Source organism: Ahaetulla prasina, chromosome 1 (genome assembly GCF_028640845.1).
Source record: "Ahaetulla prasina isolate Xishuangbanna chromosome 1, ASM2864084v1, whole genome shotgun sequence".
NCBI classification, from domain to species: Eukaryota; Metazoa; Chordata; class Lepidosauria; order Squamata; family Colubridae; genus Ahaetulla; species Ahaetulla prasina.
The window spans coordinates 307,251,069-307,276,551 of record NC_080539.1 but is presented as its reverse complement, the minus strand read 5'-3'; the positions used below and the strand labels follow the sequence as shown (position 1 = coordinate 307,276,551).

Below are 25,483 nucleotides of genomic sequence, written 5' to 3'. Positions count from 1 at the left end.
TCCCTACTCATTTTAAAACAAAGTTGAAAAGTCACACTAATTGTTAGAATCAGAAGTTTCACACAGGTTAAAAGAACAAAACAACAAAATTAAAAGGAAATGTCAACCTGTTTCTGTAAAACAACCATAATCTGCCTGCAATTTATTGATACAGGATATCTCCATTTGCTACAGATTCTCTTTAAAGAAATAGAGTTTGCTAATGGACAGATGATCACATGATAGATTTCAGACAGCCAAATGTAGAGAAACAGATTAATAACTGCCGATAGCTTATGTATATTATCCACATTATTCTTTCCACGTTTGCTTTATGTTTTCAAAAATCCAGGATGTTTAACTATTGAATGCTTCCGATAATCATCACCTCTAAAAATGTTTATTCAAATGATACTTATGTTTACAGATTATTGCACATTCAGGAAAAATACCAGAAAACATATGACTGTACATGCATTGGGTTCCTTTCATATGAGCCCTTAATATGAGGGCATAATGTATATAACAAGCATAAAAATAATTCTATTAATATTTAAATATAGCTTATGGTTAGGAAAGTGCTATTATCACTTACATAAATTTGCTGAACAATATAAATATTGATATAACTGAAATATATATGTGCAGATAGAGGAGCTTAATAGTTTTAGATCTGTAAAACTTTTGCATGTACATAAGTCATCCCCAGAAAGAAGTTAATCAGGAGATCTTTATTTAGAAGTCCTATTGAAACATGAAAATGAGACAAAAATATTAATTATGAGACAAATTTTCCTGAAACAATACACAAAGAATTAAATGAAGTAAATTTTACCAATTTGGAAGAACATCACTCTTGGATTATGTTCAAGAACATCAGGTTGGAAGAACATCACTCTTCATTCACATCTTCATCTTTCAGCTCATCTGCACAGAAATAAAACCATTTCTGGATTAATGAAAGGCCTTTAGTATTCACCTTGATAATATAAATTTTGAATTTTGTTGCCCAGAAGAACTCTCATCATTACCATCTCAATATTTTGCAACACTACACAGTTCTATAACCACTACATATGTTATAATGTAAGTAGAATTTTATCTATAGATGCATATTTGTATATGTGCTAGTCCAATATAATAAAGTTTACATATCTATCTTATTTAACCTCTGCCAGTCAATATGATATTAGTAAGAGCATTCCTTTTCATATGATCTCTATGCAATATTGGAGGAGCCAGAGGTACTTTGACAAATTTCATAAATTATGCTGCAATGATCTCCATTCTTAATCTTTTCCCCAGAAAGATTAATTGCAAATCTGTTCTCACACAATAAATTATTCTACTTATTATCACTTAAAACAGGAGTATTTAGAGGCTATTATGCACCATGCTGGAAATACTCTAAAAATATGCAAAAATATTTAATTGTATTTAATTCAGTGAAAGCTAAAAACTCTTAGGGAGCCTAATATTCTTAATTCTCCAAATAAGTAAGATTTCAATGGCTCAAGCAACTCAAGAGGAAGAGGGGAATTAGTTAAAATCAATCTCATCCACTAGATCTGAATTCAAGAGTGGAAAGAATAAGTATTGCTATTCACAGATACAATTTGGATTTAAGCCATACATCTGAGTACCATAGAAATCGTTTGAAAGACTACATTTTACATTTTATCTACCTCCAGGTTCAACAGAATAACTTTAAAGGTTGAACAATATGTATCAATTTTAAAAATTTTCTCCCTAAGTATAAAACACTTTCTCACATTTTTTTAAACTGCAGAATCTTTTAAACTAGAGTTGCTGTGTGTGAGTTAGGTGGTCACATAAATCTGTTTAATAAATAAAAATAAAATATCATCAATTCAGACATCTATTGTTCATTTCTAGATAACTGAGATATTATGAATTCTGATGAAGAATTCAGGATAATTTTAGACAAGTTTGGCATTTCATCTAATAAAATAATAGTATCAGAAGATTATCTAGGTTTGAAGAAGGAGAAACAAATACAGACTCATCTCAAGAGAGACAGAATGGCTGCTAATACAAATGGCATTGTCTTGGACTCACACTGAAAAATGAAATGGTATACAAGTTAAAAAGCACCCTTCAATGTTGAATAATGTATATCTATCTTCTGAGCATGGGTAACTATATTTATTTATATCTATTCTTCATTATCATTTTATTCCCGCTCTTGCTATTGGTTTCAACTTTGGCTATTTTAGAATGCTAGTTTCTTATGTATCAGACTTGCCCATTATAAGAAATTATATAACGTTCTAATCTGTGCAATCTATGTTATCATCATTTGCATCTCATTATTAAAGTAAACAACTTTAAAGATATCAACAAGATATATTTAATAAAATATTTCAAATCACTGAGCGAAAAGATCTGAGCAAGCAGTTCTGGGTACTACTTCTGAGGCACAGGTCAATTTAAATAACATGGAAGCATTACAGTCTATGTGATTGAGGGTAGCATTAGTAATCTATCCCTAGGGCATGAATGGATAAATCTAGACTTCATCTTGGTGCAGCTAAGACCAGTGTATTTATTAGAGCAAAGAGGCTTAACCAAAGCATAGTTAATATTAGTAGTAGAACCAAAGAGAGGCATGGAGAGAGCCAACTAAATCTATTTTGTTATCCATGTTTCTCCCTCCCTCCCTCCCTCCCTTCCCACTTTTTTCCATCTTCTGCCCTTATACAACCCCTTTTTCAACAACTGCATTGTTTCAGAGAAACCACCCTGTTCAATGGCATTTAATTCATTAATTTTAATCACAAGTTTTGACAACGGAAACACAATGGACCAGTCACAATCCATTCATACTGACACATTTAAAAAAGAAAAGAAAAGAAATGGTGAAAGAAATGAATAAATGAGTATATTCTGATTTTTTATTTGATTCAAATTCCTTCATCAAGTGTTATTTAACTTCAAAAATATTACAAGCAAAAGAGCAACTGGATTTTGCAAGAGATTCAGAGGGACCATCTTACTTCAACAGCAACATTAATTATTTATGGCCCCGCAAGGAGCAGAAGAAATATTGCTGTGTGATAAAAAAATACACTTAAAGCAAAGTTTAAGAATACTATTAAATATTGTGAAGAATGTGTTAGACTAAATAATATTCTAATTAATGAAATTGATGCAGATGAGAAGCCTGTATTTGAAGAGAAAAATGAAAAGCTTGGTAGTATGTTTAAATAATTTGCCATAGAAAAAGAGGCATAGCTAATATTCTCATGTGGGTTGAAATTTAAGAATTCTATATGTCACAAGCAGCACTGTTTAGTTATATAATTAAGAAAGATTTCCGGACAATTTTGGTTTGTAGCAGGAACTATATCTATCAAAATATTATTGCCAGGTAACATTAACAGTTAAACATTCTCTTCTTCTATGATTTTGAGCTTTTTTATATTAAAAACGTTATCAGCTGATATTTATGAAACGTTTGTACAATTTATCAAAATAAAAAACACAAGGAACTACTTGCCTATGAAGTCATAACATATGCCAATCCCACCTTACCACTAACTGACAAAAACATTATTTTTGGCACTTTTTAAAAGAGAACTGGTATCATTGCTATTTATGTGAGTTAAAAAAATGTCAGAAAACATTTTGAAATGGTCTGCTATTCTCAACATCATTCTGTGCTTTTGTGCATAACCAGCATAACCATCAAACATTAGTGCATATGTTTGATGAAATCCTGCTTGACTTGTCTGGGCTTTTATAATCATAATCAAATGCTTGGTCTAAAAGTTTATTAACAGTCTCACCTCCTCTGGTTTTTAGTGGTATGCTAGGAATGCTGGCATCTGTGGAAAGTTCATTGTTCATGCTGACACAATAAAAAGTTTCATCAAGAAAAAGAGGCTTTTTCATCTTGTCTATACTGAGAACCTTTGACATGAAGAAATCTTCAGTGCCATTAGCAGTGTCTGGTGCCTCCTCTTGGTCTTCTTCATTTCCCTTTTTCTCCGACATGGGAAATTCGAAAAACATCTTGCTGGGATTACAGCAGGAGTCTATTTTTTCCTTTGAAAATATATATTTATACTCGTCTCCAAGCATTTCCTCATTTGCTGGTAGTTGAATATCATCTAACACTTCATTCCTAGAGTCTGGCATGTTCTCTTCAAAGATGTCACAAGGGCTCATCTTCTCAACAGAATTTTCCTGACATCTGATCAGATTAAGATCACATCCTCTTCTTAGGCTTTGCATACAGTCTTCCAGAAGGGCATTAAGTTGCTCTTCTGAGAGGCAAGGAGGTACATCTGGCTGCAAAAATAAGGGAAAAATTCCCATCAAAATGAAGCTACAAATAATTTCATCATAAAACAGCACAGAAAAATAATGGTAGCATTGATCCCTGGTGCTAAAGGTCATAAATTAAATCCGAAAGAAATGAACATGGCCAGATTATGAATCGAGGCATTTTCAGTATGATCTGTTATTAGAAATACACTTATCGCCTTTGAATTATTTTAACAAAGCATACACAAACTTGCTGAAATGAAGTGACTGAGCTTAGCAGGACTGAGCTAAATTTTAAATTTATGGGTTTTAAATTGGGTTTTATTTTTATATTTTTAAATTCTTAATTACCGTATATACTCGAGTATAAGCCGAGTTTTTCAGCACGTTTTTTGTGCTGAAAAACGTCCCCTCGGCTTATACTCGGGTCTATACGGCTTATACTCGAGTTTTTTTTTTTTTAAGCCCCTCGGCTTATACTCGAGTATATACGGCTTATACTCGAGTTTTTTTTTTTTTTGTTTTTTTCACATTTTACCGGACGGCGCGGGGAAGCCCTGCCGGTGCAGTGAGAGGGCGGGGCGGGGGAGCCGCCAGCCTTCTCAGCTGAGGGAGGGAGGGTTTCCCCAACCGGTAGGTGCCTCATTTCCCACCCTCGGCTTATACTTGAGTCCCCAGTTTACCCCAGTTTTTGGGGTAAAATTGGGGACCTCGGCTTATACTCGGATCGGCTTATATTCGAGTATATACAGTACTGGGCTTTTAGAATAAGTTTTTTAATTGCTTTTATATTGTATTTATGTGTTTTTAAGTGCCTGTAAACCGCCCTGAGTCCTTCGGGAGATAGGGCGGTATATAAATATGATCAAATAAATAAATAAATAAATAAATCCTGAGAAACAATACCTCACAAGATGGCCTACTGACAATAGTTAATTAATTAATTAATTAATTTATTTATTTATTTATTTATTTGGATTTTCATACCGCCCTTCTCCCGAAGGACTCAGGGCAGTTAACAGCCATTATTTTTTATTTTATTTTATTTTATTTTGAATTTATATCCCGCCCTTCTCCGAAGACTCAGGGCGGCTTACATTGTGTAAGGCAATAGTCTCATCCTATTTGTATATTTTTTAAAAAAATTAAAAAACACATATAATACAAGTTAAAAATCAATTGAAAAACTAATTCAATTTAAGGCCTAAAAAGTTAAAATAAATAAAACCCCATTTAAAATTATATTTAATTTTAAATTTTATCTCTTTTTTTTCCACTGAACTATCAATATACAGTATTTTAGATGAATGCTATCTTATCAATATACAGCATTTCAAATGAATGTTAATGTATATTTTAAGAAGGATTCAAATGTTAATTCCTAATAGATATTTTATGGAGGGGCATGGTGGCTCAGTGTTTAAAGATGCTGAGCTTGTCAGCTGGAAAGCTGACAGCCCGGGTTCAAGACCCAAATGCCAAGGAAGGGGTGAGCTTCCGTTCTTTGTCCCATATAGCAGTTTAAAATCATGCAAATGAGTGTAGATAAATGGGTATCACTTCTATGGGAAGGTAACAGCATTCTTTGTCCCTTTGGTGCATAGTCATGCTGGCCACATGACCATGGAAAATGTCTTTGGACAATGCTGGCTCCCTCAGCCAAGAAAGGAAAATGAGCATCATGTCCTAGAGTCAGACACGACTGGACAGAGAAAACTTTATCTTTAGATATTTTGTAGAAATTACTGACAACATTTTCATGGCGGGCCAAAATCCCTAAATAATTTTGCTTTTTGGTAGTGGGTTTAAACTACCAGATTTTCAACTCTAACCATTGTGCTTTCATTCTAACACCCATATTTCTATGGACTGAGAACTTGCCTAAATATTATTGTTCAATTACTCTCTAATTGGATGTTTTTGAAAAATTGGCAACTTTGCGCACCAAGATCTAGTAAAAGGGGATATTCTTTTCCAGCTTGAAAGCTTTTAGATATATTAGTTATTAATAGGGAAGCAATTTGGTCCCAAAATTACAGGAGAAATTGAAGCTGTGGTATAATTGAAATGTGAAGATAGCAGCAAAGATATTTTATTGGAAAGCCTGGCTCAAACATGGGAAAATACTTTAAATCAGTTTATTTATAATGGTTGTTTGAGATATTATATTCTGCCTATTATGTACCTATAGCTCCTGCTGGGCAATCTGGACCATAGAAGATAGTATGATCCAGATGCCTTAGCAAGTTTGCTTATAAGATCCAGTGCTGGAAATGAAACCAACCATTCAGTTGGAATTAAAGAAACAAGATGAAGGTTGCATTAATTATCTATCAGAAGTGTAAAATGAAGAATTGGAATATTCAATTTTGGAAAATCGATGGATCCAAGACTGAAAAAAATGAAAAATATATTCTTTATGATTTAAGAATGAAGCTAATTCATCAGCAAATACTATGTTGTGTTTATTCCTACAAGATACACATAGCTGACTTTGTACATGGTTACAATTGCTAGGATTCTCCATGCTTTTCTTTGGAAATTATGAACAATTCCTTTTGCAGAAGAATGGCAAATTAAGTTATGGCAACATACAAACTTACCACATATCCTCCAATCATACCTGATTCAGAATTTAACTCAATATGGAAACCATTTTTCAACTATAATCTTTGTTAAATAATCTTTATTACCAAGTTTCAAAAGTTGAATATAAGGTCAGGAAAATTATTACCACATCTGTTACCACATCCTAGTTACCACATCTGAACTTTGAATTTTCCTGATCTTATATTCAACTTTTTAAACTTGCAAAATTTTCTACATTAGTCAGAAATTACTGTAATTCTTTTATTTCATTTTGTAATGTATATAGTAATATTAGTCACAGTTGTTAACAGAACCTAATTCTATCACTGCCTAAGTTTAATGCCAGTTTAAATCTTAGAATTATTATATAAGGCATTTCAATATGCAAATTTAAATTATTCTTAAATTGTTGTTATTTCAAAATTTTACAGCAAAGAAGCATGATGTTAAATTATATTCCTAAAAGACAGAATTTGTCATTTTATGAGCCATTGGAATTTATCAAAAGTGGTACTGAGCAAAATACTCTTATATAAATGAAAAAAGGAAAAAAAAAACCCTCTTGATCTTAAGGAATGGATTCCAGATATTTGTTACCGATTTTGTAAATATTTTTATAGTCCAAAAACTAGAAGATGGAGCAAAGTAATTCTATATAGTCTATATTTAGTGATAAAATGAAAGATTATAGTTTCTTTTCCTGTTCATTTTATTTAATAACTATGTAGTTTATATCATATTGAATAATTAGTGTTGCATTTTATTGTGGTTTGTTATAACCAATGATAAAAAGAAAAACCCTGACAATGACCCACTGAGTAACATTTTATGGACTGTAAAGAAAACAATATATAATGATACTTCTGTATAATATCAGATCAAGTTACCTAAACAAATAAAGGAATCAGGAGACTATGATCACTTAAGTAGAGATTACTACAACTATTTTCAATAGTTATATATATTTTTAACATATATTATCTATAAAATTATCTATAAAATGTTACATTTATACTTCTGAAAAATTTCAAGTTCTACTTATCTAACCTAAAATCAGCACATTGAATGTTTTCGGAATATTACCAATTCTTTCAGTAAATCAGTATTGGATTCAATTCAGCCAATCATTTTAATTCACTCAATCAAACTTGGGTTCACTGGGAAATATTTATATGTATACTGAATAACAACATGAAAATTAATGGAGCTTAAAGGTTTTGGCTGGTGGGGTCTTGAAACTACATGGTCATGGTTGGATAAATTTGATTAGATGCTATAAAAGATAAAGATGAGAAGTTAAAAGCATAAAAAGAAATATATTAGGCTTTGTTAGGATGGAGGAGGCAAAAACAGTTTCATGAATAGATTGGGACTGAGAGTTATAATGAATAATATTACATGAACTAGATTTAACTATATTCCTCTTACCTTTCTTATTTCAAGTCTTTATTTGGTTTATGTTGTTTGTTCCTTTTCTGAACTTTACATAATATATTTATCTTGAAAGGAATTAATGTGAGGATTTTGTAAGGACGTTCAATTATTAACCATTCAGGAGAATGTAAAAGGAACAGTTTTGTTGTACAAAATCAAAATGAGTTTAGATTTTGCATGTAATTTTCTCTTTTTTTCTGTATCCAGGAACAATTGCCTATTCAGTAGATGTAACAGTAAAATCACTCTTCCAATTTTCTCTAAGGGGAAGTTCCTTAGAGAAGGGGAGTTCCTTTCTTCTCATGTTTCTTGTTGGCCTCCTTATACAAATAGTTCTTGACAAGAGGTAAATCAGCTGAGACAATCAGCACATGGCCTGACATTTGGATAAATAATTAAAAGATTGGGTTACATGTATGAACCCATCTAGTTTTCTGCTTAAAGACTTGGGTAGTCATACTGTACATAATTGTACTAAAATTGTTAAGCCTGTAAAATGCCAGCTTAGAGGAGACATCTATGTTCAATAGAACACAACAAAGCTCTGGCAACAGAAATCCCGTCTCATTTCTTAATTTTCTCTTGTCAAAGGTAAAATGCAAGTTGTATGTTATTGATGTGTCTGATTTTGGCAAAATCTGGCCAAAGACAATCCTCTCTGAAGTTTAATGGGAGAATTAAGTGGTAAAAATCAAATATCTTCCAGAAATCATTAAGACTTGGCTTCTCTGGTCCTTTTGTGATTAGCAAGTTCTTATTTCTTGAAGCCTGAAGAAATGTGTAAGGCGAACAGGGAAAATCGGGGTACAAGGTGTTTGCACTATTGCGATAATAATTATGTGGAAGTTATTCCTATTTCTCCAAATAAATAAATATCTGCCTCAATCTATAAACATTCTTGGTCTTCTGTTACTAGACTAGAGAAAAAATTAGCATTTTACAATATTTTACAATTTTTAATAAACCACAATTGACACTACTAACTCTGTTAAATCATAAGCCACTATTTATAAACCATGAGGCTAGATTCATATAAATAGCTAAACCAAAAGTAAACAAATCACATTCCAGTATGTGCAGTGTATGAATGCAATTACTGCTGATCCTTAATTTATTTCACCATCCTTGCTCTGGCCTTTTACTGCAAACTGGAAGCCTCTGAAATTCACAATACTTCTACAGTCTTTCAATATTTAAAACATTTAAATAAACATTTGAAAGCTAAATTAATATATATTTAAAGGTTAACTATTTAGATATCCATTTTGACTGACATATCTGCATATCACTCATAAAAAAGGCCACATTTAAAGAAGCATGAATGTTGCTATGCAGTTCACAGATCGAACTGCAATAAATAATGGCCTTATTCTTTTTCTTAATTTTTAATCGGATGCTGTGTCTATGCAGACGATAGCTTTCATTGCAAAAATGGAGAATAGGGTCTGGGTAAACAAAACAGTTCCTTATTCATATTCAGTCACGCTGGATGCCCTCTAAAGAATCTTCCTGCCAGCTCTCTTTATATAAGCTGGAGGGAGGCTACTAGCATGGTTCTCCTGACCCAAGATGCCATTTTCCACCTGACAGTTTTTGAGCTTAGCTACATTCCTCAGTTTTATGAGGATATAGGATAAATCCAATCTATAGGACAAGTCCTCTGCATGTGGTAGGAATGTCCATTCATAATCACCTTGTGCACAAATCCTCTTGGAAATCCAGGGTTTCTAGTTCAAAGTTTCCTAGCTGTTTTTTACGAGAGCACTACAATGGGGACTGGTCACCAAAAATGGTTAAAAACTGTTACTTTTTTTTTTGCTCTTTTACGCTCTTTAAATAAATACATTTAAAACCTAACTTCAAATAGCACTCAGAGAAAGAAAAGAAAGTAGTTCTGTTTGCTTCACATACAGATTTCTCAAACATGCATTCTAGAAACAAAATAAGAACAGCATGCATATTTTAAATATTGTACTTCTCTAAAATATATCATTCAAATCTACAAATAAAAAATACATATAATGATGAGGCCATTAGAGAAAGGTGTGCTGCAAACTTCACGTATTGCTAAAATCCTTCCTTATATGAAAAAAAAAAAATCTTTCAGAAGTACATAAAAAGATAGCATTGAACAGTAAGGTTTCTCAGAAATGGGTCACCTGAAGCATTACGATCCAGGTGCTTGCATAGTTTTGCTCACCAGAGACAAAAACCCAAGTACACATCCCTAGGGGGAATGGTAACAACTGTCCTAAGCCCATTCATGATTACAGTACTTTTTTTTTTTTTTTTTGTTTACATTTATACCCCGCCCTTCTCCGAAGACTCAGGGCGGCTTACAATGTATAGGGCAATAGTCTCATTCTATTTGTATATATTTACAAAGTCAACTTATTGCCCCCCCCAACAATCTGGGTCCTCATTTTACCTACCTTATAAAGGATGGAAGGCTGAGTCAACCTTTCATTTCTTATTAACATTTACAGTTTAACAACCAATAACCTAAGCTTTCTGCAGGTATACTGTGGGAGAAAAACAGTTTAGATAAAAAAGAGAGGAGGATAATGGGTAAGAAAAGCTGCTGGCATTTCAGTATTTAAAAATTAAATTTCCTTTGCATTGATTAAAAATTACTGTATTCAACAAGATTGTCAAATGATCGAATTATTATATGGGATGTGTAACAGCTGTGAATCATATAAACATGTTGAGATTTTCTTTTTGCACAATTCTGAAATCATGAAGAAAATGTTATATAGTAACAGCTGAGCATTAGAAGGAAAAGTATAAAAATATATAGACCCAGCTTGTATATTTTTACTAATGGAGAAGTAGGATTGGGTGTACAGTTTTTTACCAGGAAAATGGCACTAGAAATGTGAGTATCCTCTGCATCAGGGAAAATATTATCTCTCCCTCTCTGTCGTGTCCCACTCCTCCTCTGATGGCCGGGTTGGGGAAGTCTGTATCAAGCATGGCCACAAAGCCTCTGCAGCTTTGCCAAAGTTCTGTCAGAGTTCTCAGGGCAGGCAGGAGTCCAAGATGTGACTTCAGCAATCCAAATTAGACTTTGCCTGACTCAAAGAATGCCAGAAAGCAGATCCTTTATATAGGCCATGGGGTATGGCTCCATGACTCAGCACTTATCCAGGCCTGCCCCTCCCTTCCTTTTGCTGACGTCGCCTCTCCATTCTCCGGAAGCGTGGATCCGTCCACCCTCCAGCTGCCGGCAATTCCAGCTCGTGACTGGCTTCAGGCTCCTCATGTTCACATGCTGTGGGGGAGGGGTTTATTTGCTCGGTCTGTCCGGGCATGGTGCCAGGACTGGGGGCTGGAGGCATGCCAGGCCATTTGTCTGCACTATCAGTCCCTGGCTGAGATAACAGGAGATGAGAGGGGTCCGGCTGCAGAGAGGGGGGCGGGCGAGGCACAACACTCTCTTTCTCTCTTTCTCATACATACCACATAAATACTTACAGCAGCAGTTACTGTACACTGAATCATTTCCATTACAGGTAGTTCTCAACTTATGACCATAATTGAGCTTGGCCATTATGTCATAAATCAAAATGCTCATAAAGTAGATCACCTATGTGACCGACCCAATTTTACAGCCTTTGTAAATTAAGCAAAGTCATTAAGCAAATACTACAGTCATTAAGCAAATAGTTTCCTAGGAGTCAGTTTTGCCAAAAAACAGAACTAAATGCTAGTTTTCTACAAAAATGTTGTAAAATTAAGTCACAGGACTGTGGAATGCTGCAAATGGTCATAAATTGCAGCCGGTTCTTGGGCATCCAAAATGTGGCCATGTGACCATGGTGGCAGCCTTCACAACTTCAGAACTGGGTTGTAAATACTCCCTAAAGATTCCCTCATAACCTTTTTTTTAGAACAAGTTTTTATTGACTTTTTAGTTTCCCCCCCCCACACACACACACACACATACATAATTTATGAACAGAGTATTGGCCATATCATATCTTATACAATTCAATATATTCAAATATATTTTACTTAGTTGCATTTTTTGCCGACATATTCTTTTTTCATAGTTTTTATTCATTTCCTAATATTTCCTTGCTCATTTTATTAAGTCACATCTTCTTTCCTTTGAGTCCATCATAACTTTAAATGATTGCTAAGCAACCAGTCATAAGTTGAGAACTACCTGTATAACATGGAGAAATGGTTACCAAAAGATTGTGTAATAATAGCAAATTTGTGTTTAAATTTCACAACTCCCAAGAGAAACAGTCTATTAGTCAGAGGGTGAGATTTCAGTAAAGAGATCTGACCTCTTTCTGATCTTTTGTTTAATTCCTGCAGCCCAGTTTCTGAAATACTATTCTACTAACCATGCATCATTTTGTAATTTCATATATACCCAACACATGTAGAGTTCCCCTCAAATTATTCTTCAGACATATAAAGAGACAATTATAAAACATAGCAATAACACTTATATACTACCCCGTAATCAGTGGTGGGATTCAAATAATTTAACAACCGGTTCTCTGCCCTAATGATTTTTTCCAACAACCAATTCAGCAAACTACTCAGAAAGTTAACAACCGGTTCTCCTGAAGTGGTGCGAACTGGCTGAATCCCACCACTGCCCGTAATAGTGCTTTACAACAATCTCTAAGTAGTTTACAGAGTCAGCCTATTGCCCCCCAACAATCTGGGTCTTCATTTTACCGGTCTTGGAAGGATGGAAGGCTGAGTCATTCTTGAGCTGATCAGGATCTAACTGCTGGCAGTCGGCATAGTTAGTCTGCAATACTGCATTCTAAGCACTATGCTACCACAGCTCTTATAGATCTTATACATCTGGCATTTTAATAATTTATGGCTTAATGGTTTTCATTCCTGTATACAAATACTGATGTTTTATATTATTCTTTATACTAAAATGGCAACTCAGCAAAGAAACAAACAGAAAAATCTAACTATCATACAGAGGCAATCCTTAAAGAGGCTCTAGCTCCCCACTTAAACATTGCTTCTGCTCTTAAATCAAGCTTTAAAATGGTGCCTTTTCCAAAATATCTAGGAAGACCTGAGGTTAGGAGATAAATCTGTTACTGCCATATATGCTGCTTGAGCCTCACAAAGAAACCTTTCAGTATACTATTTGACAATCCGATTTAGCTTCCTCAGATACGGGCATGTGCATGCACACACAGTATTTAATTATTCCATGTTATATGCCAGCAAATTTTTTAAAGAAAAATATGAATCTTGTTTCATCACATAGTCCTTAACTCTGTCGTTCAGTTAAAGCTTCTCTGTAAGCCAAAAATATTTCAGTGTGGTTTTGGCTCTTTTCAATGATAAAAAGCTACATAGTTTATTTATTTTATTTATTTATTTATTTTGTCACAACATCATACAAAAAGATTATATAGTATATACACATATAAACATATATAGGAAGAAGAAAAGAAAAACAATAGGACAGGAACGGTAGGCACGTTTGTGCGCTTATGCACGCCCCTTATGGTCCTCTTAGGAATGGGGTGAGGTCAATAGTAGAAAGTTTTTGGTTAAAGCTGTTAGGATTATGGGAAGAGACCACAGAGTCAGGTAAAGTATTCCAAGCACTGATGATTCTGTTGCAGAAGTCGTATTTTCTGCAATCTAGATTAAAGCGGTTTACATTAAGTTTAAATCTATTGGTTGCCCTTGTATTATTGCAATTAAAGCTGAAGTAGTCTTTGACAGGAAGGACATTACAATAGATGATTCTGTGAGTTAAACTTAGGTCTTGTCGAAGGCGACGGAGTTCCAAGTTTTCTAAGCCTAGGATTTCAAGTCTGGTGGGATAAGGTATTTTGTTGTTTTCAGAGGAATGGAGAACTCTTCTTGTAAAATATTTCTGGACACGCTCAATTGTATTGATGTCAGAGATGTGGTGAGGGTTCCAAACAGGTGAGCTGTATTCTAGAATTGGTCTAGCAAATGTTTTATATGCTCTGGTTAGTAGTGTGGTGTTTTGGAAAAGAAGCTGCAAAATTAGGTTTACAACTCTTAGAGCTTTTTTGCTATGTAGTTGCAGTGGGCTTTGGCACTTAGATCATTTGACATGAAAACTCCAAGGTCTTTAACGGGATGGGGTCGTCTGTAAGGTAATGTCCATCTAGTATGTACTTAGTTTTAGAGTTCTTTTTCCTATATGTAAGACTGAGCATTTGCTGGTTGAAATTTGGAGCTGCCAATTTTAGACCAAGCGGTTAGATGGTCAAGGTCGTTTTGAATGATAGAAGTGTTGTCTGTGGTGTTAAATAGTTTGACATCGTCAGCAAAGAGAACACAATTACTTGAGATATGGTCACAAAGATCATTAATGTATAGAATAAAGAGTGTTGGTCCAAGGACGCTGCCTTGAGGAACGCCACTCTTGACAGGAACAGGATTTGATAAAGCATTGCCAATTTTGACCACTTGTTGTCTGTTAGACAGAAAAGCAGATATCCATTTGTGGAGGGGTCCTGAGATGCCATAGGATGTTAGTTTAAGGAGAAGTTTATCGTGTACTACTGAGTCAAAAGCTTTGCAGAAGTCTATGTAGATTGCATCTATTGATTTGCCTTGATCTAGATTTGAAGTCCATATGTTTTTGCAGTGGAGAAGTTGTAAGTTACATGATAACTTTTTCCTGAAACCAAATTGTTTGTTGGAGAGTAGGTTGTTAGTTTCTAAGTGTGAGGTAATGGATTGATTGATGATAGATTCCATGACTTTGCAGGTGACGCAGCAAAGGGAGATCGGTCTGTAGTTTTCGACTAAGCTGGGGTCTCCTTTTTTGAAGATGGGGATGACTGTGGCTAGTGACCAAAGTTTGGGAAGAGAACTGGTAGTGAAAGCTTTATCAAAGATAATACTTAGGGGTTCAGCTATATTAATGGAAAGTTTTTTTAAGAAATATGCACATAGACCATCAGGTCCAATAGAAAGCGATGGTTTTAAGTTGTGAAGAGCTTTACCAACGTTGTCTTCTGTGAAATCTATATGAGTTAAATCATCATAGTCATTGCTGGTTCGTTTGTGGAATGTTGGATATGTGTTATCGGAGTTAACAAAAACTGAGCCAAAGAAAATGTTGAAGAGGTTTGCTTTGACTGTTTCGTCATTGCATTCTTTGTTGTTAGAATCTTTTAGTGGTGGGATGGATCTTGAATCTTTAAGTTTACTGTTGACAAAATTATAAAAGGCACGATTGGAATTTGTGCGTAGAAGGTTTTCTTCTTGCTTGGTGTGGTAATTTGTGCATTCAGTTTTAATTTGGTTGCATATGTTTCTGTAACGGTTTCTGAAGTTTGTAACATAGCCTTTTTTGTTTCTTTTCCAGAGGGATTTTTTTGATTGAAGCTTTTTTATTGATATGGGTAGTTTGTTTTTCTTGGACATGGTAGTCATTCGTGGTACATATAATTTAATGACTCTATTGATTTCAAGTAGGAAGATTCTATAGAGGTCATCAGCGGTTATGCAGGTTGCAAACAGATTTTGCCAGTTCAGAAGTGAAAGATCGTTGTTTATAAGGTCGTAATTGGCTTTCTTGAAGTTGTAGTTGGGAGTTCTGGTGTTATGACGAATTAAGTATGGACGTATATTGAGACGAAAATCAATCATGCAGTGGTCACTGTTTGAAAAAGGTTCTTTAATTTGTATACCGTAAATTGAGTTTGGATTGTTGCAGAAGATGAGGTCAAGGCAGTTGTTGAGTCTTGTATTGTTAGTTCTCTAGTATGCTTTTATTTTCTACTTAGATATCAAGTGATTTCAGTGCTCACCATCTGAAAGTTTATATTGAAGATGTTAGGAAAACCTAAGAATAACATTCATCATTTTTGTAAAGTTTTAAAGAGTGTTTATTAATGATGCTTTGTATGATAACAAAGATTTTTGAGCAATAACTCATCTTCTTTATTCAAACAGTTATTTCAGTTCCCCAAATACCCTTTTTAATAGCTACCTTGATTCTTAAAGGCAATTCACTTTCAGATGAATTGCAGAAAGAATAACAGGATCTCAGTCTTTTAGGAGAAGAAGCCTTATGCATTTCCTTGTTCCTCTGAACTTTATGGAAATAGGTTTGAGTGGGATCGGAAAAATTCATAAAAGCCCAGTGCCATTTTTCCAGTAAGAACAGGGAGCACTAAAGCCATTTAGCATTAAAAAAAAAATCGAATGAAAAGATTTTAAAAAAAAAATACTGCAAAAAAGAATTGACAAATGGCGCAGTCACACTTTTAAAAGAAATGGATGCCACTACATTTATTTATCATTTATTTATTTTTTAATTTATTTGTCATAACAGCATACATAAGCATAAGCACGAAGCAACTATATAAGTGCTTCCTCCCAAATACATGTTTATACGACTGCATTTTGAAAAATAATTTGACAGAGATAGCTTAAATATTACTGCCCTTAATTTGACAGGGGAAAAAAGCCACTGACCATTGGTCATTGCACTCCCATTCTTAATTAATCCCAGATGTACAAATAATCATTGCCAACTGCACATTACTGGCTTTAAAGAGTCATCAACTATTTTGTTATTATTCCCCAATTCATTCTTTAGTGTCAACCCTTGCATTTATTTATTTATTTATTTATTTATTTATTTATTTATTTATTTATTTATTTATTTATTTATTTATTTATTTATTTATTTATTTATTTATTTATTTATTTATTTATTTATTTATTTATTTATTTATTTATTTATTTTCCATACAGACCAAGACATGAAAAGTCAGAAAAAGGAAGTGAAGGACCTTTATGCCTTTCAATAAAATGTATTACCAGTAGTTGGAAATGCTGCTACCAGGCTGCTGGTCATTTGCCAGCATAAATTACCATGGTTTGTCACCTATAGGGTATTATGTAGGTATGATATGCCTGCTTAACTAATTAAGTTAAGATACATGCAAATTGCCAATGTTGCTACTCAGAATTCCATTGATTCTACCCAGATTATTAGTTTGCCATCTCAATCTGTTTGGGGTTGTTTTTTTTTTGCTTTGTTTTGTTTTATTGTGCTACTTTTCAAGTTTCAAATCAATTTGTAAACTGCCCAGAGTCAATGAAAGTCAGGTGATGATGATTCTTTGTGTGATTATGAAGTGATACACAGGGACCCACAAGATAGCATGACTCTTCTTAGGGCAAGAAAAATAGAGTACACGGTGTAAGTACAGTTTAAATCCCATCCTCATTTTGGATTACCATCATATCATGACACTTTTGCCACTCGGAGATGGACCCTTTGTATTGCCGATTTTATATTTTATCTGTCTATCTTCAGTTGTTATGCGCTACTCAGCTTGTGAACTCTTGCGCTCATGTAGGTGCCCCGCCGCAGGAATGGCCTCCTCGTTATCAAGGGCCGGCCTCCATGACGGGTCTTGGGACCCACAGAGGTGGCATGCGAAAAAGAAGAGCCTGTGGGTTTTTAGAGGGAATTTTAAGGTGGAGGGTAAGGGCGGGTAATGGGGTAACCCGTCGGGTAGGGGGCCAGTTCCTGCACATGTCACAAGCGGTTTTTCTCTACCAGGTTTGGAGGTTAGGGGAGGAGTGTGTTCCTATCTGTGAGGGTGGTTCTATTGACACGGTAAGTGGGAGAGGCAGGTATGGCGGAAGCAGGGGTCATATTGTTCCGGGAGCGCGTGCTCGATGTCTGAAAGCGATCACGCTCCGACCCCTTGACTTTCCTGCCTCGGATGGTCAGGATCCTCAGAGCTCGGGCCTTCGGTTGATGTTGTGCAATGCCCGTCCGTGGTGAACAAAGCCCCTTGTCTGTGATCTTATACAGGGGGTTCCATGGACCTTATGGGCATTACGGAGACCTGGTTGGGCACTGAAGGGGCGTGCCTTATTGAGATGTGCCCACCGGGTTTCCGTATGCTCCATCAGCCGAGGGCCCAGGGTAGGGGTGGGGGTGGCGGTTGTGATTAGAGAGAGTCTAGAGCCGAGGGAGACCACTGTACCTCAGATTGCCGGGTGCGAATCCTCTTGTGAGATGGGGTCGAGGTGTCAGATGGGTTTGCTGATCACGTACCTGGCTCCTTGCTGCGTGACAGCCGCCTGCCCGAGCTTCTGGAGATGCTGGCTGGGTGGTGAAGTTGAGACCCCAGACTTTTAGTCATGGGGACTTTAACTTGCCATCTTCCGCTCGCCATCGACGGCAGCTCGGGAGTTCATGGCTTCCATGACGGCCTTGGACCTGACTCAAGTAGTTGATGGCCCTACTCACATTGGGGTGGCACTCTGGATTTGATTTTTCTCTGGTCAGTGGTTGAGAGATCTGGACTTAAAGGAAATAGTCATTGAACCTTTGTCATGGTCAGATCACTCTCTTCTTCGCCTGGACTTTCTGACCGCCATTCACCACCGCAGGGAGGCGGAGCCGACACGTTGGTTCCCCAGGCGCCTGATGGACCCGGATGGGTTCCGGACGGAGCTTGGGCCATTTCCTGAGGGTCTGGCTCACGGCTCGGCTGAGGAACTTGTTATGCCTGGGAACGGGCCGCGCGGGGCCTTAGACCGTCGTGCCTTTGCCTCTGACCCGCGAGGTCCCAACCGCCCTTGGTTCTCCGAGGAGCTGAGAGGGATGAAACGCCGGAGAAGACGCCTAGAGAGTTCCTGGAGGTCTAGCCGCTCGAAGCTGATCGACACTAGTGAAGTCCTATACTAGGACTTACCTAGTGGCATTGAGGGAAGCGAGGCGAGCTACGCCTCCTCATTGCATCGGCAGATAACCGCCCAGCCCTGTTTCGGGTGACCCGCCTCCTACACCAGGGGAGCGGATGACCCGCTGCAGGGACGTGCTGAGGAGTTTAACGGTTATCTATACGATAAAATCGCTCAGCTTCGGGATGGTCTGGACCAAGATTGCGTGATGCGGGTGAGATGCTGAGGGTCTTGGTGACATTGTTTGGGATGAGTTTGACCCTGTGGCTCCGAGGACATGGACAGGTTGTTGGGTAGGTTGAATGCCACCATGTGTTTACTGGACCCGTGCCCTCCTGGCTGGTGCTGGCCACTCGAGAGGTGACACGAGGCTGGCTCCAGGCGATTACGACCGCTTCTTTGGTGGAGGGTGTCTTCCGCCTGCCTTGAAAGAGGCGGTGGTGAGGCCCTCCTCAAGAAGCCGCCCTGACCCGCTGTTTTAGGTAATTATCGTCGTCTCCAACCCGCTGGCGAAGGTTGTAGAGAGTATGGTGGCATATCAATTTCCCTTGCACCTGGATGAAACTGTCTATCTAGACCCGCTCCAGTCCGGTTTCGCCCGCTACAGCACGGAGACGGCTTTGGTCGCTGGCAGGATGATCTCTGAGGGCCAGGGATAGGGGTTGCTCCTCTGCCCTGGTCCTATTAGACCTCTCAGCGGCTTTCGATACCATCGACCATGGTATCCTGCTGCGCCGTTGAGGGATTGGGAGGGAGGCACCGCTTATCGGTGGTTCTCCTCCTATCTCTCCGACCGGTCGCAGTCGGTGTTGACGGGGGCAGAGGTCGGCCCCGAGGCGCCTCACTTGTGGGTGCCGCAGGGTCGATCCTCTCGCCTCCTGTTCAACATCTACATGAAGCCGCTGGGTGAGATCATCAGTGGTTTCGTGTGAAGTACCAGCTGTATGCGGATGACACCCAGCTGTATTTTTCACACCGGACCACCCCAACGGCTTATCAAGTGCTGTCCCGGTGCCTGGAGGCCGACGGGTCTGGATGGGGAGAAATAGGCTCAAGCTCAATCCTCCAAGACAGAGTGGCTGTGGATGCCGGCATCCCGGTACAGTCAGCTCCGGCTGACCATCGGTGGCGAGTCATTGGCCCCGATGGAAAGGGTCCGCAACTTAGGCGCCCTCCTGGATGAACGGCTGTCTCTAGAAGATCATTTGACGGCCGCTCCAGGAGAGCGTTTTACCAGGTTCGCCTGGTACGCCAGTTGCGCCTTTCTGGACCGGGATGCCCTATGCACGGTCACCACGCACTCGTGACGCCGCGCCTGGATTACTGCAATGCTCTACATGGGGCTCCTTGAAGGGCATCCGGAGGCTGCAGTTAGTCCAGAATGCGGCTGGTGATAGATGGAGCCCCGTGGCTCCCGTGATAACACCCATCCTGCGCGAGGCTGCACTGGCTACCTGTGGTTTCCGGTGCGCTTCAAGGTTTTGGTGACCACCTTTAAAGCGCCCATGGCATTGGGCCGGGTTACTTACGGGACCGCCTACTGCTACCGAATATCTCTCACCCACCGCGCGCCTCACAGAGAGGGTCTCCTCAGGGTGCCGTCAGCGGCAATGTGCCTGGCGACGCCCAGGAAGGGCCTTCTGTGGGGGCCCCCACCCTCTGGAATGAACTACCCCGGTCTCGCCAGCTGGACCTCCGGACCTTCCGCCGCGGGCTTAAAACACATTTATTTAATTGTGCAGGGCTGAGCTAAATTTTAAATTTTAAATTACTGGTTTTTAAATTGGCTTTTATTTTATATTTTTAATTTTAAATTAATAGGCGTTTAAAATAAGTCTTTTAACTGTTTTTATATTTCTTACATTGTATTTATGTGTTTTAAATGCCTGTACACCGCCCTGAGTCCTTCGGGAGATAGGGCGGTATATAAATTTGATAAATAAATAAATAAAATAAATAAAATACTTCATGGATGATGCAGAACTTTATTCAGATACGCATATACAGTATGTGTGTGAGGTACTCTCCAACCTTGCACTGACTTGCACTGATGATGTTACCTAGTTTGGTAATGAAACATCTGCAAGAAAACAGCCAAGCTCAGAGAGCATGAAGGACCCCACAGTTCAACCCTGACCTATAAATATTCTCTTCTATTGATGTTTGTGTGTTATTACTAAAAGTTACTTTCTGATGGTTATGTGAATTCTTATGAGTGTGTATCAATGGATAAGAACATGTCTAAAGAATCTTTTAACTGATGTTTAAGTGGCACATGTGCAATACCATTACGCATTATTGGTTATATTTGCTTTTTCTGACTCATCATGGGAGGATTATTTGGTTTGAACTTAAACTCAGCACTTTGTAGTTCAATAAGCATTCACACCTACCAATAACACAGAAAAAATGAATTTAGACAAATAAGAGATTAACAAGGCTATTATAGCATTTGGAATTATAGCATTGGAACATCATTCCCCAGAGGTAAGGTTAACCCCCATCTCTGTTAGCCTTGGAAGGCCCTTTAAATCTGTTTATTTCCGTCAGACTTGGGAATCCCAGGGATAGCTGGCTATATGAGATTAAGTAATTTTATTTTCCCATTTTCTTGGTATTTGTTTATTTTATATGTTTATTTTATTTCCTTTTTATTTTTAGATTGTTATGGAGATTTAAAGTGTTGTATTGTGCTGTATGCCACCCAAGTCATGTGTTTGTGCAATGGCTGGATACATAAATTAAATAGATAGATGATAGATAGGAGAGGGAGGGAGGGAGAGGGGGAAAGGGAGAGGGAGAGGGAAAGGGAAAGGGAGAGAGAGAGAGAGAGGCTTTCAAAGGATTTCATGATTTTGAATTCAGCTCAGGATGAGTCATAACAAAAATAAGAGATGTAATAAAAAAGAAAGCTATTTGATTCCTCTAACAAATGCAAACCGTTGCAATAGTAGAATTCTGCTCTAAACTATGTGACGTAGAGCGAGAGTGATTGTGACTTGGTTGATGATTAGATTATTTTTCCTGACTGATTTCAGTAAAGGTCAATTTAAGTGTCCCTCTTATGGGTTTTCCAAAGATTTTAAGTAAATATGCAATGTTGAATATGTGCTCTTCAGTGTAACCAAAGAAAAAAATGCACACATTTCTTCTTAATTCAATCTGCAACAAAACTGTATGATAAAAGTAATCAAAGGCTGGCAGTTCTGGCAGTATTTCCCAGTTTGTTACGTAGTTCAGAACAAAACAGAAGTTTTGAAGCAAAATTTTGGATAATTTTAAAGCAATATATAAGGCACCAAAATAGGTGCACTTACTGAAACCATCTGAGCATCATCTCACCAGCGTTGGTTCTTCAGGTGTTTTTGTTGTTATATAAATCAGATTATCAGCTTCCAATTTTAAAAGGCATCATACTCTCTCCATCACTGCTGCTGCTGTCCATTTGTGTTTCCTTTTCCTTTTCCTTTGGGATCTGGTTTACCTGATCCCTGAAAGGAAAGCCATTCCTGATTTTTTTCCTAGTGATCAGATCATAAAAATGCAGAGGAGAATAAGAAGCCACAGAAAGGATGAATAACAATAGCAGGGTACAGAGTTCTGAAGATTGACAGCAGATGGGTTATGAGAATATGTTGAAAATGCTGATCCCTAATGTAGGCTCATTATTAAATTTCATTCACTGATGTCTGATTTTTGGAGATTGCCTTACAAATCCATGCAGTTCCCTTGGCAAAGTTTTGCAGAAGTAGTTTGTCATTGCCTCCTTCCTAGAGCTGAGAGAAAGTGAGTGACCCAATATTATGCAGCTGGTTTTGTGACTAAGGCAGGGCTAGAAGTCATAGTCTCAAGGTTTCTAGGCTGATGCCTTAACCACTATACTAAACTGGCTTTCTTATGTAAGTTTTACATAAAGGAACGTTTTATTTTTAAAATATTCCTTCTTAAAAAAGACATATGCCTCAAATTGACATAAGATGGCAATTAGTTTGAGAATCTATTAGAAAAGTAAGAGTGTTCAGTGTTTTCCTTTTTCTTTTATTTCCTATGGTTTACATTTCTTGATGACAATTAAATAACATTTGGCTCTTTTCTCATATTTCTTGGCTCATTAGTTTTGATTTCACAACGTTTATTAGCATCACAAACTTTCCCTTAAACTATTTCTGCCTGTTATTAAACTGATACAGCACACCATCGGTTGTCTAAATTCTGCACTATTTTAAGTGGAGGAGTTGCCTAATTTCTGGATTGTTTAAACCAGAACATTAATTCAGCTGAACTCTTTTGTGTAGTACATTACACATCATCCAATAACTACAACAGCGTTGGGAGAAACTCCGATTAATATACAGCTCCTGTGAATCACAAAATAGCCCCTCAGAAAGAATCTGCTGAAATGTCTCTGAGTGAACAATTGCTATACGAATACCTCTACCAACTTGGCCTCTGGGAATAAACACTGCTTTGTCTTTAAATCAGAAGTGACTGAATGCTTCAGCAGCCCTTAATGCTTGCTCAATTGAGGTAGACGTTCCTGCTCTGCTTTTGTTTGCTCCTAATCAGGAGGCAAATCTATGGAGAAATACCGAGAAGTGTATAACTCTTGTGAGACAGATGATTTTTATCTTTATGCACACTAAAAACCAACTGGAATTGTAAATGTGAAGTGCATCTCTTAGTCTAAGGTGGGAAAGTATGTTTCAGCAGTCAAAAACTGTTAGTGCTTCAAGCTGTCAGTCACTTGTAAGCAATTTATTTTTCCAAGAGGAAAGAACTAATCAGCTAAAAGTCAGGTAGAAATCAGAGCGTGGGAATCAGCTGGGGAATTCCCAGTGTTATACTCCAGAATGGGAGTTCAACTCCAACTCTATATCTGAAGTGTTGTACCTGGTATAAATAATGTTATAAACTTTTCATATAAAAGGAATGTGGTAGAACCCGTTCCTTCATTTTTAAGTAACCTTAACTCACTGGAGGAATGTCAATGTAAGACCAAAATGGACAAAAAGAGAGGTTGTTTAATTTTTCCCATCTCTTTCAAATGATCCCCACTCTCTTTCTCTCCTTTTACTTCAGTGAGAAATAGATTTTTTTAAAAAAACTGCTAAGGGAAAATTATTTTTAAAAGAAGTCGGGTCTTTTAAGAGAGATTTATAAAGAGAAAAGGTTATGTTCCTTCTATCATTTCTTTTGTCAAAAATACTATTAGTTAGATAGTTTATTTATTTGTTTCTTTCTTTAATATTTCTTTATTATATTTTTATCCTACCTTTATTACTTCATAAGTAACTCAAGGCAGCTAACATAATACTTCTTCCTCCTCCTGTTCTCCCCACAACAATACTGTGAAGTGAACTGGGCTGAAAGTCACTCTGGCAACCAAAGTCACCCAGTTAAAAGTCACAAATCACAAAATTACCATTCCAAGTTTGTTTTCAAATGTTGCCTTGAAATGTAATATCCAGATTCTGCCATATAATTCTAACTATGCTCCCAGCAGGATATGCTTGGGAAACTGGAATGGAGATCTAGATACAATACTGTTCAGACATCATTTTTAGGTATTCTCCAGTACAAGCATGAACAAGGCTATGACTCACCAAAGCCTTGGACAAATACTTCTAGATATGAGAGCTAGATAAGAAACAAAAAGGCTGAGACTGGATTGGTCCATTATAACAATATGCAAGCATTAAACACTCCTCCCCTCACACATATGTCCTAGTCATTCCCGACTCTAGGGGGCAATGCTCATCTCCGTTTCAAAGCCAAAGAACCAGTGCTGTCCGAAGACATCTCCATGGTCATAATGGCCAGCATGACTAAATGCCAAAGGCGCATGGAACGCTGTTACCTTCCCCCCTAAGGTGGTCTCTATTTTCTACTTGCATTTTTTACATGCTTTCAAACTGCTAGGTTGGCAGAAGCTGGGACAAGTAACGGGAGCTCACCCCTTTACTCAGCACTAAGGATTCAAGCCGCTGAACTGCCAATCTTTCGATCAACAAGCTCAGCATCTTAGCAGCTGAACCACCACATCCCTTATAAAAATAATTAGCCCACTATAATATACAGACAGAAGAAAGCATCATAGGATTTGAACATGGATCTGCTTTATACATGACTCAAAGTTTGTAGCTACTAATTTTTTTTTACTAGTATCTTTTCCAGTATCTGTAGTAAACTTACAAATAGTTACGTTTTTATTTGTGAGTCTTCTACTTCAAATACTGGTATAGCTGGTCAGCTATCAGTTTAGGAATTAAGTATTTATTGTTACTTCTCTGTCAGCAACAATAGACCGACCATTGATTGTTTCTGAGAAGCAGGAAACATAATAAAGAATTTATATGCAGTTCTTTAAATCCAGCCTGCTCTTTTCCCATGTCTTCATATCCAGAGAGGTCTTAGCTTTTCTTTTCTCATGTCCCCAAGTCTCATCTGTTGAAGGTTGTTGCAAGTTTGCATATTCCACATTCCTGCT

At 37.3% G+C, this 25,483-nt stretch overlaps 1 protein-coding gene across 1 annotated transcript in view; it reads right to left on the bottom strand.

Moving 5' to 3' along the window:
• Positions 1–470: 470 nt before the first annotated feature.
• FSIP1 (fibrous sheath interacting protein 1) overlaps positions 471–25,483 on the bottom strand; it is a 57,876-nt gene continuing 32,863 nt past the window's right edge. Inside the window, exons 12-13 of the mRNA XM_058165844.1 lie at positions 3,789–4,293; positions 471–906 (exon numbers count right to left, since the gene is read on the bottom strand). Coding sequence (XP_058021827.1) covers positions 872–906; positions 3,789–4,293 — 540 coding nt within the window. The 3' untranslated portion in view covers positions 471–871. The remainder of the gene's footprint in view (positions 907–3,788; positions 4,294–25,483) is intronic.